This window comes from Mus pahari, chromosome 9 (assembly GCF_900095145.1).
Source record: "Mus pahari chromosome 9, PAHARI_EIJ_v1.1, whole genome shotgun sequence".
NCBI lineage: Eukaryota > Metazoa > Chordata > Mammalia > Rodentia > Muridae > Mus > Mus pahari.
This window is the reverse complement of record NC_034598.1, coordinates 35,316,159-35,328,541: the sequence shown is the minus strand read 5'-3', so window position 1 is coordinate 35,328,541 and position 12,383 is coordinate 35,316,159. Positions and strand designations below refer to the sequence as shown.

The window sequence follows — 12,383 nt, the reverse complement described above, 5'->3', positions numbered from 1 at the left end:
AGAGAGAGAGAGAGAGAGAGAGAGAGAGAGAGATATTTAGCAAGAGAGAAGGCTATAAGGCACAGCTATCTAAGAAGCCCACCCTGCCTCTTGAGTGTATACTTCTATTCTGTAATAAAACTTCCCAGAGCCAGGCGTGGTGGTGCACGCACGCCTTTAATCCTAGCACTCAGGAGGCAGAGGCAGGCAAATTTCTGAGTTCGAAGCCAGCCTGGTCTACAGAGTGAGTTCCAGGACAGCCAGGGCTACACAGAGAAACCCTGTCTCGAAAAACCAAACCTTTAATCCCAGAACTCTGGAAGTAGGCATATCAATCAGCTCTCTGTGAGTTCAAGGCTAGCCTGGCCTATACAATGAGTTCTAGTACAGCCAGAGCTACATAGTGAGAACCTGTCTCAAAATGTGTATATAATATAACATATTTATATTATATAATATAAATATATAATTATATATAATATACACTAATAATTATAAATATCTATATTAAAATATATAATTATAGTATATGTAAATATTATATAAAAATTACAAATCATAAATATGTAACCTCCCCAAGATGCTTTCTTGATACTTTCTTGATGCTAACAAAACCCTGGAAACACTAGGTCTCTATCTGGCTTCTCTATATCTGAGATCTCCCCAGCCTTCTCCAGCAACAAAAGATATGCAGGCTAATTTTCCCAGAACAAAGGCAGCAGGCAGGTAGATAGATAGTCAGTGTGGTTCTGCAGTGAGTACTGTGTACATACACACACACATACACATTCACACACAAACACACACATACATATACACACATTTACACACTCACATACATACACACACATTCACACACATACATTCACACACACATTCAAACACACACATTCGCACACACACAGACACATTCACACACACACATTCACACACATACACATACACGCACATACACACATATACACACACATTCACACACACGCATTCACACACACATACACATACACACATATACACACACATNCACACCGACACACATTCACACACACACACACACACACACACACACACACACATTCCCACCGACACACACACACACACACACACACACACACACACACACAGACACACACTTCCAGAGGTGTTTGCTCTCCCTCTCTTCCACCATGTCTTTTTAATGAGTTCCTCACTAAAAAGCTCTCAGCTCTTTCCTTTTTTATACTCATCCTCAAGAGCTTTGAGCCACAGGTTCCATTGCCTCCTCATCTGGTAGCTGGTGTCAGGCTCCAAGAAGATGCATAGCCTGCCCAACGCTGCCTGCCTAAAGTATGGTTGAGCCAGGACTTGAGTTTGACTCAGGCTATCCCAAGCACCTTTGAGTACAGGTTTTCATCCAAATTTTGTTACTGTTTCTAATTCCATATATTTTAGGTTTTTCTTTTTCTGTTTTTTTTTTTTTTTCTTTGCTGGAAGTGAAAAGTTCACTGATCTAAAAAGCCAGCAATTTGGAGCTGCCTCATTTAGAACACATATACACTTTTACTTTGATAGCCCCTTACTTTTATGGTATTGGAAGAGTGTGCAGTAACAGCCCTTCAGCTTACACTTAAACATTAATGAGAACATTTATTATCGCTGCTCTCGAGAACAAAGGAGGTTAGAGAGATGTGTGGGAAATGAGTTGACACCGCCAAAGTGGCTTCCGGATAGGATACACTCGGGATTTCCTGGAAGCACTTTGAGATGTAATTTGTTCTGCACAAACAATGTAGTTGTTAGTCAAAAATTTACCTATACAAAAAAAATGAAGTTCATAGCCATTTCTGTGTTTTCTTTTTAAATGACCTCATACTTGAGAAACATAAGCATTTGAAAGAAAAATAAAAAATTGGGTCAGATAACTAATATCCAATTATAGTTGGTGCTTAACTTTTCCAAAGGCCAGCCAGCCTACTGTGACTCCTCCTTCTCAGCGTTGTTCCTATTAAGATGTGAACATTGACATAGGTTATCAAAACGCTGCATTCAAGCACATCCAGAATTCTTGGTATTCTTAAACACATAAGGAATGTAGAAGGGCAGGTCCAACATCACAGAAGCCCAGACCTGAAGGACCGCTAAGGTCAGGCATAAGTAGGTATTAGTAGAGGTCAAATCTGATTATGTGTCAAAGCGATCCCATGGTTCCAAGGGGGGAAACATGAAGATGAATTACCTACTTTGCATCTGGGTGACAAGGCTTCCAACCACCCTTTACGAGTCCAACTTTTCCCAGAGGTCCACTTAAGTCCATAGCTCAAGTTCTTCTAAACCAGGCTGGTTTCTTAGACTAGATAAGTAAGGCCCAGTTTTTAGGGCCATGGTCTTCTGTCATTGTCATGAAACACTTAGTAATTCTTAAGGAAGGATTCTTATTTCATATTGTTTTGGGGTTGATACATTATATAGACAGTCCTACTAAAATGAAGATGGCTTACCCTCACCCTTGAGACAAATGTGGCTGGCCTAGGAACATGGAGATGTTGATCTAGGGACATGGAGATGTTGGCCTAGGGCCATGGAGATGTTGGCCTAGGGACATGGAGATGTAGACTTAGGCACATGAAGATATTGGGGGGGCAGAGTCATTCTTTAAGGGACACCAACATCAGCTTCTACACCTGTGTCTATGCTCCACATCCCAAAGCCACCAATCCTCCCTCCTGAACTAATTCTGGTATAAGCCTTGTTCTTCTACCATGTGCTAAGGGGCATAGCATTGCAATTATCCTTGGACTCTTTTCTGGGAGCCCCAATAATCACTGATCTCTTTAAGAATTTGCTAATAGAAATGATGAAATAAAGGAACACACTGTAAAACAAAACAAAACAAAACAAAAAAACAAAACAAAACAAAAAAACAACTCCTCTCCATACCAGGTTGTTCTCCAGAAAGCCATGTGTTCAAATCTCTTTATGAATTTAGTTAAGACCTCTTTATGAATGTATCAGTTACTAGCCACTTGCACTTTGGCAATTTTACAAGCAATCTTGTTTTAATTTTACAATTGTGTGTGTGTGTGTGTGTGTGTGTGTGTTGTGTTTGTGTGCGTGCACATGCACGAGTGCCTGCCTGAGTGTGTGTATTGCACCATATGTGTGCAGGCAGGTACCCACAGAGCCCAGAGGACATTGGATCCTCAGGAATTGATATTACAGGCAGTTGTGAACCACCTAACTGGTAGGAAGCGTCTCTAATTGCAGCAAATACTGTGAACCACAGAGCTGTCTCTCCAGCCTCGGAATAATTGTTTAAAAACTCAAACAGATCCTGGGCAAACTTCCTGTTTCTCTTGACTCTGCAAGATCAAGATTTCTCCACTTGTTTAATCATGCTTACTTTCTTATCTAAGAAGGTCAGAGGAGCCTGCCGGGTTTCCCCCATAGCTACGTATCCTGTTTTGGATTTACCAACTGGATACCACAGCCTTTTGTCTACAGCAACCCCTTTAATAGCCAAGGGGCAGACATATCTTTAAAAGGGAATGACTAATTCGGGGTTATTTTAAGCAGACTTTCATAAACCCATTTTAAAATTCAAAAACACCTTATGAATCACGGCACCCCACGTCCCGACAGAGGGCAGAGATCGGGCTTTGCTCCGGAATCATGATTAAGTTTATAGTACACAGGAAGACTCCCTGTGTACCAATTCCACCTATGCCTATCTTAGTATACAGGAAGAAACCCTATGTGTACCCTCCTATGCCTGACTTAGCCCACTTGGTGCTTAAATAGTGCCATAGGACAGAGCGAAAGTCTTTAAAATCACTGCAGAACTCAAACCATGACTCAAGACACTGAAGCGGTACATGATATTCATGGTCAAAAGGTTAATAAGAAAAAAATCCTTCCCTGTTTCCTGTAAGCAGAGCAACCACTACCACACCACAAACAATTGTTTATCAAAATAGATCTTCATATAACCCCTGTAAAAAGCCCAAAGAGTGTCACCACATGAGATATGCCTTGCTGTGGGATATTTTTCTGAGGAGGTTCCTGTGATTGGTGGGCGTATGAACTGACCCCAGTGCCGAGTCAGAGAGGCTGGAAGCCTGTGTTTGACGTTCAACTTTTCCTTTTAAAGATTTGCTTTATTTAACTATGTGCAAGTGTGTGTGTGTGTGTGTGTGTGTGTGTGTGTGTGCGTGTGTGTGCTCACATGTGTATGTGGTTGCCCACAGAGGGCAGAAGAGTGTGTCTCATACCCTGGAGTAGTCTCAAAGGCAAGCAGGAAAATACACACTATGCTTAAAACGTGTAAAAGCCCCCCCCCCCATGCTCTGTACGATATTAATGACACGGCAAACATAATTAAACACTCAAGGAGTAAGAAACCGTACAAACATATCCACTTACTTGCAAGCAAGCCGACTCCGCTCGCCAGCGATCCCACCCAGGCTGTTTTTCCTTTTCCTTCACCGAAGGCATCCAGCCATTCTACGTACAAGACCCCAACAGCTAACGGGGATCCGTAAGAGAGGAACTGGGTGAAGAAGGAGACTCCCACGATCACCCAGCCCCACCCGCCATCAGGTGACTTCTGAAATTCCATTGTGAGACAAAATCAATGCGGCGGCTCGCTGAAGGCTCTAGAAAACAACAGAAAAGAGTAAAAATGCCTTTAGGGGGTGGTGGGTACAGAGTTCCGGGTAAAAATACCTCTGTCTGGGATGGAGAGATGGCCAAGCCGGTAAGAGCACTGGTTGTTCTTGCAGAAGACCCCAATTTGGTTGCTCGGACCCATGTTGGGTGGCTCACAGCTGCTGTTACAGCTTTAGGAGTTATAACGCCCTCTTCTGGACTCTGCAGACACTGCACTCACCTCTCTCTCTCTCTCTCTCTCTCTCTCTCTCTCTCTCTCTCTCTCTCACACACACACACACACACACACACACACACACACATCTGCTCCTGCTTCCTGACCTGCTTGAGTTCCAGTCCTGACTTCCTTTGGTGATGAACAGTAACGTGGAAGTGTAAGTTGAATAAACCCTTTCCTCCCCAACTTGCTTCCTGGTCATAATGTTTTGTGCAGGAATAGAAACCCTGACTAAGACACTCACATTCAAGTAAGCAAAAGCGAGCATGCATTCTTATAAAAAATTTTTTGACAAAAATCACTATTTGGACATTCTATTGTTTCTTGTAACAGCCTTTGAGGTTGCACATGACCCTAGTCTCTTTTAAAATCATACATAGCTGCTCACCATGGGACTATCTGCTTACTCCTGCACTATTTATGTGCTGATTAAGAAAAAAAGTGGTTTTTGCAATGGTTCAAAATTGAAAAAAAAAAAGTTTAGATGTTCATTCTCTTTTATGTCTGTTATTTTATTTTATTACTTTTCTTTTTTTTTTTTTATCATTTGTGTCTCCGTATGTGCACCTGCATGCATGCCCACAGCACATGTGTGGACATCGGAGGGACAATCCGTGTAAGTCCTTTCTTTTCTTCCAATGTGTTTGCGGGGAGTTGAACTCGGGTCGTAAGCCTTGGTGACAAGCACCTTTACCTGTTATCTTGCTAGTCCCCAATTCATCTTTTGGAGGCACAGTCTTCCACTGGCCTAGAATTGATCATTTAAGCCAAGCTGGCTGGCTGGTGAGCCTCACAGATTCCTCTGCCTCCTCCCATTCTGCCCTTAGCGATGGCATTATGAGCACGGGTCACCAACCTGCCTTATTTATGTGGGTGCTGGAATCGAATTCAGGTCTTTGTGCTTCTCTGGCAAACACATTATTCTCTCCCCATCTGTCCCCCGAGCCTCTCTAAGGACCTATCCTGACAATTCCTGCTCAGAATCCCATTTAAGGAAAACACAGTCTTAATTCCCCAGACCTGGAGCAGGAACAACCAAACATCTTATTGAATGGACAGGCTCTGTAAAGACAAATGCCAATTGAGAGCCAACTTCATTTAAATCCCCAAATTATAACACTTTGGGAAAGTACAGGCATGGATTTTCAGGAAGGTAAGAGTCAAGACTGTGTCCCTCTTAAAAGCTACAGAAACCTTTTCGTCAGTGACTACCCTTCCACCTTGCCTCGGGTGGTATTTCAACACACAGGACAAGAATAGGGTAATTTCTCACAGTAAGTGTCCAGGATAGCAAATCTTTAGCAAAGGAAGTGCCTATTAAGCTATTAACTGTGGCTTGGTGGACAAGTTTTAGTGGTGTTGACTGACACCTGATCGCTGATCCATCATCATCCCCCAATTTACACGAGGATCATCCTGTCCCTCAACGGGACCAACAGGAAGGAGATGGACAGAGTTGTAATGATTTCCTGTATGTTCCTTCATGGCTTAACTACCTTTTGCCTGCTGAAGTGCTAAAAAGCTCAACACATCAGAGTATCCGGCACAGCAGAGGCCCCTGCCAGGAGCTAAGGTGACCAGAGGGAGACAGGCTAGACAATAGCTACCAAAATCCAGTCAAGGCAGGATTCATCCTAATGTTTAGCATTGTAGGGTAATTTCATTTTTGTTTTGTTTTGTTTTGTTTTTCGAGACAGGGTTTCTCTATATAGCCCTGGCTGTCCTGGAACTCACTCTATAGGCCAGGCTGGCCTCAAACTCAGAAATCGGCCTGCCTCTGCCTCCCAAGTGCTGGGATTAAAGGCGTGCACCACCCCTGCCCGGCTGTGTAACTGCATTTAGGAACATTTCGTTAAGTATTTCAAGGTAACTGAAACAGACATATGATAATAATAAATATCGGATGCAGTAGAAATCGTTAATGACCCTGATTTGACTTTCTACTGTTACACTGTATACACATGAATTTAACTATCACACAGAATACTATGTAAAAAATACCATGTCAATTAAAAAATAAGATTCAAATAAATGCTAAAGTTACATATTTGATGGAGACAGCTGCAATATTCTCTAAAGCGCAAGTCAGGGCTGACTTATTAGTATATGGCTCCAGAATAAGAGCCGTGGGTTTGTACAGTCGTGTCAAGTCCTCTGTACGTTCTCTCCAGGCCAGCTCAGGCACATAAGGTCTACAGCCTCTCTGAATGCACTGGTCTCGTTTTGTTTGTTCAAATGGGTTCTTCTTTTCATCCATGTCTGCCCTGAAGTTCAAGCTACAGCCAGGCCCACTTGTTTATAAAATAGGCCATTGACATGAATCAGGGAGCTCATGCAAGCCTTTCCAATCCCAGAGTCCATTTCTGAAAACACTCTGCAGCTAGAAAGGGTGCCCCATGCCTTTAATCCCAGTGCTTGGGAGGTAGAGCTATGTGGAGCTCAGTGGGTTTGAAGCCAGCCTTGTTTTTAGATAGATAGTCTAGCTAAGACTGCAAAGTGAGACCCTGTCCTGATAGATTAGATAGATAGATAGATAGATAGATAGATAGATAGATAGATAGATAGATAAAATTTAAAAAATTTTTAAATGCGGTTCAGTTAAAGAAGTTCATTGCACAATTCCCCTTGGAATCATTAAGGAAACCCGTAATTCTGTTTTCCTTTCCCTTCTTGGACTCAGATAAATGCACTATAAAACAATCTAAACTTCTATTATGATTCAACTCACAAGAGCAAAATTCAAGGAACTCCCCAGATTGTTCTAAGTTTACCGAGGGGCTGGCACCACGATGTCACCCCTTTAATCCTAGCACTTGGGAGGAAGGGGTAGGCAGATCATCATGAGTCTCGGGCCAGCTAGACGTATAGAGTAAGGTCCTATCTCAAAAGGAGGAGGAGGAGAAGAGGAAGGGAAGGAAGAAAAGGGGGAAAGGGGAGTGGGGAGGGGGAGAACAGAGAGCATGTTTGGGCAAATCTTGCAGGACAGAGGCAACGGAGAGTTCCAAGCATCTTGAGTTGACCAAGAGGAAGCCAGTTTACAATGTCTCACTGAGATGGAGCCCAGAGCAGCAGGTCAGAGAAACTCCTCTGGGTCCTGGAACTCAACCGACTAAATGTCACTGGAAGGAACAATTAACAGGAGTCATTAGCGGCTGAAGTCTCTGCTGTGATCTACAACAGGGTCACAAGCAAAAAGCTGCCCTTTGACCTTCAAGCTTGGTAGCTGTCTGAAGTTGAATCTGATGACCTGTCAATTTGATACAGTCTGGAATCACTGGAGAGGGAAATTTCAGAGAGAGAGAGAGAGAGAGAGAGAGAGAGAGAGAGAGAGAGAGCAAGCTGCACTGTTTCTGCTTCACATTCCTGTTCGAAATCTGCCATGGCTTTCCTCAGTAATGGACCTTCACCTGGAAATGTGAGCTAAATCAATCATTTCCTTCCCTAAGTGGCTTTTGGGTGGTGTTTGGTCACAGCAACAGAGAGAACACCAGAGCAGCGGCCTAGCCCTTGCCAGAAATCGCCACCAAAGGGGCAGTGACATTCTAACAAGGAAGAGGCCAACTATGAGTCAGTGGACTCAGGCTAAGGTCACTGCATCACACATAGCCGATGCTAAGGCCAAATCTGGCCCCAAGATGGTTTGGTTTGACCCGCTCAGTGAGGGAACTTTTGTTCTTGTTTTGGGTGGATTTGAATGAACTGCCAATGCTTCAAAAACTGGAAGGCTACCCGTAAAATTCCGAATTTCAGGGTTCCTCTCCCCCCAAAAAGAAAACAGAAACTCTGTCAAACTCTGGCCCTGACTTTTATGTAATAATTAGCTGGACCTGAGTAACTCTGGCCTTGGTTGGATGAATCTCTCTCCCGGTTCTTCTACTCCCTAATAAGTCCCTGAGCCTGGATGAAATGCTAAGGGCACTCATGTCTCCCAGGCACACGCCCCGCCCCCCCACCCCACCCCCGGCAGTCTTCTTTGTTCATCCAGGGTCTGCCTCACCTGGAACCATTGACTTTGCTCAACAAGCCAGTTAATAGCCACCTATCGTAAGTCCTGTCCAACATCAGAGAAGATAGCAAACAGGATGTGTGAACTACTGGGAGTCAAAAGGTTTAACAGAATGCAAACACGCAGCCGCCACGCCCAGATCTACACTCATTCGGCAAGATCCCGGCTCTGGGTCCTGCCCTCACCATGTTCTTTGTGCTGCGGAGATCTTGCTACATTTGTTCCGTGTAGCCCAGCCTAGAGCTTGGCTGGGGAGTATTCTGGCAAAGATGTCCACTGTGAGACTGAACTTCTGTTTCATAGGCTTACACAACTTATATGTGATTATTTAGAACCCAGTCTGACATCTGAAGTCCCCATTCGATATGACCCCAAATTGTGCACCAGTCCGCCAAGAATCTGTCACAGAGGTGAGAAAAGCAAAACCATGCAGGCCTCAAAGGAGATGCTGACAGGGTTACCAGGTACGGTGTCTCCTCTCTCCTCTCTGTGTGTCTGACTCTCTGTCTCTTTGTCTATCGTGTCTCTGTCTCTCCTTGTCTCTCTCTTTCCCTGTCTCTGTGCTGTCTCTGTCTCCGTCTTTGTGTGTTTCTGTCCTTTTCTCTGTCTCTCTGTCTTTCTCTGTCTCTCTCTGCCTCTTTCTGTCTCTCTCTGTCTCTGTGTCTCTCTCTTGCTCTTTCTGTCTCTCTTTCTGTCTCTCTCTCCCTCTCCCTCTCCCTCTCCCTCTCTCCCTCTCTCCCTCTCTCCCCTAGGTTTTTTGAGATAGGGTTTCTCTGTGTAAACCAGTCTGCCTAGAATTTGTCTTGTAGACCAGACTGGCCTCGAACTCAAGAGATTTGTCTACCTCCTACCTTCGCATGCGCCACCACTGCCCAGCTCTGATGTTTTCTGTTTTCTTTCTCCTTGGAACATAGTACATTTGAAAGCTCAACAGTGTACACTAGCTACTTAAACTCTCCTTATATGTCTCAGCAAATAAACACTGTATTTTACGAAGTAACTAAACGAATCTAAAGAGTATCTACCGTTCTACACGATTTTTTCCCCACCTTGATGGCCAGATAGCACAGGTGACATAAGAGAGAGAGAAACAGGGAGATTCTTAGAAATAATGAGAGCTTTGGGGATCGCCAGTCCCTCAGAAACTCTGGCCACTCTCACCTTCATATTTAAGGCTGTCGAGTTTGCTAACATTTTCCTGACTTCGTATCCCACGTCTGCTCAGGATTAAGAATTTCTTTTAAAGCACAACATCATGTCCTAGGGTGTGTTGGTTTGTTTAAGGGAGATTTTTCACTGTGGAGTTGGGCTGGCTTCCAAAATACAACCCTCCTTCCCACATCGTCCTGCATGCTGGTGTTAGAGGTGTGAGCCACCACGCCCACCTCTGTATAACAGTTTTAGAGGGAACATAGACACTGAAATATGCCCCAGAACAGAGTGTGTAGAACAGTGTTAATCAGGTTGGTGGGGATAAGGATGCTAAGAGAGGGCTCCCCCTCCCCTGCAGGAGCCATCCAAGGATGCAAAGCCCTAGCTCAAAGGACAGGCTCTGACAGGCAGGAAGCTTAGGTTCAAATGTTGGGTCGGCTGGAGTTTTTTTTTTCTTTTAAGGAATTATTTTATTATTTTTAATTGTGTGTGTGTGTGTGTGTGTGTGTGTGTGTGTGTGTGTGTGTGCGCGCACACACACACACACACACACGTGCACACATGATTGCTGGTGCCCGGGAGGTCAGAGGTTTCTTTCTACCCCCTTGGAGCTAGAGAGAGAGGCAGTTCCGAGCCACCTAAAGTGGGTGCTGGGAACCGAACTTGGGTTCTTTTCATGTTCTTCATTACTGGGCTATCTCGCTAGCCCCAGGATGGATTAGTCCCTTAGTTGAGTGATCAAAACTCTCAGTCTATAATAAAAATTGGGTGGCTCTTCATGACTATAGGTTGAACAAGCACCAGTAGTTACTAAAATGATGAATAACTGAAATAAGATAGAGTATTATTACCCTACTGGCCAAGGCGGGTCTAGAGACAATCGAAACTGGATGTGAAATGTTGTTAGAGTCAAACACATTAGTTGTCATCGCCCCACCCCACCCCCACACATACCTCCCAGCAACGTGGATGGGAAAAGAACATGGACATTTTAATCCTTTACTTATTTTAGAGGCAACTCAGAAGACCAAACTGGAGGCCAAAAACTTATTCAAGGACACCAAGGTTGTTACCACACATCCCAAGGGCAATATTCAAACTCGAGTCAGTGTGTTAGCATCAGCTATCCCATTTATCGCCACCTTATCTGCCAGCCTCGGCGGCTAGTGTAAATTCCAAGGCCTAGCCATTCCCAGCAGCTATGTTTCCTCAGAACAAAGCCCATTCCAGTCTTAGCTGAGACCCTGCACCCACCATAGTCCTCTGGCTCATGAAGAGCCGTAGTCCTCTGGGTTCTTGTTATTTAATAATAGTAAATATTAGTCCTGCTGCCTTTGGACTCCTCCCTCCCTGACATTTTACACCATACATACACAGAAGCAAGCTGTCTTTCCTACCAGACTGAATAGAAGACATACCTTTTTTTTTTTTTTTTTTTTTTGGACTCAATAATAAAGTATAGTTTAACCCTTTTGTCCACAAAGAATCATTTGGTGTCTATACAACAACAACAACATCAACAACAAATCCCTAAACATAAACACTAAGCTGGCTTAGAATACCTGCTTCTCTTCTTTGACAACCTTGAATTAAAAACTGAATGATACTTCTTGCTAGATGATTCTTTTCCAGAGAGCTGTGGTCCCTCAAGAAAGACCCTGATTCCTGTCTCCTTACCCCCTCACCTTCTTCACACAACAGCAGTCTGTCTGTACAAGTTGGGGGAAGTTTTAATGTAGAAAAGGACCACAAAAAAAAGGAGGGTTCAAAAGGAGGGGGAGGGGAATAAAGATGGCAAATCTGACAGCGTCTATCTAAGCATTAGCCTCTTGGTCTAGTCCAATGGTTCCCAACGTGTGCACTGCGACCCTTTGGGGTCCAAAGACCCTTTCACAGGGGTCGAATATCAGATAGCCTACATATCCTTTATGTACTTTATGATCCCTAACAGCAAAACTACAGTTATGAAGTAGCAATGAAAATAATTTTATGGCTGGCGGGGAGGGGGAGGTTGTCACCACAACATGATGAACTGTATTAAAGGGTCGCAGCATTAGGAAGGTTGAGAACCTTTGCTCTAGGCAGTGGCCAGGTGTACCTGAAGCCCAGGACCTGCTGGGACATTTAGACAGCAGCCACTCCCCACTGTCATAGCTGGCATTGCAGAGCCAAGCAAAGAAAATACTGCTGGGCAGTGGCGGCATACGCCTTTGATCCCAGCACTTGGGAGGCAGAGGCAGGCGGATTTCTGAGTTTGAAGCCAGCCTGGTCTACAGAGTAAGTTCCAGGAGCCAGAGCTACACAGAGAAACCCTGTCTCGAAAAAACCGAAGAAGAAGAAGAAGAAGAAGAAGAAGAAGAAGAAGAAGAAGAAGAAGAAGAAGAA

General features: G+C 44.0%; 1 protein-coding gene across 2 annotated transcripts in view; it reads right to left on the bottom strand.

Moving 5' to 3' along the window:
• The window catches only part of Slc16a9 (solute carrier family 16 member 9), a 46,801-nt gene that overhangs the window by 29,584 nt on the left and 4,834 nt on the right, over positions 1–12,383 (bottom strand). For both annotated transcript variants that reach the window (XM_029542392.1, XM_029542391.1), the window contains exon 2: positions 4,378–4,610. In XM_029542392.1, coding sequence (XP_029398252.1) covers positions 4,378–4,573 — 196 coding nt within the window. In that variant the 5' untranslated portion in view covers positions 4,574–4,610. The remainder of the gene's footprint in view (positions 1–4,377; positions 4,611–12,383) is intronic.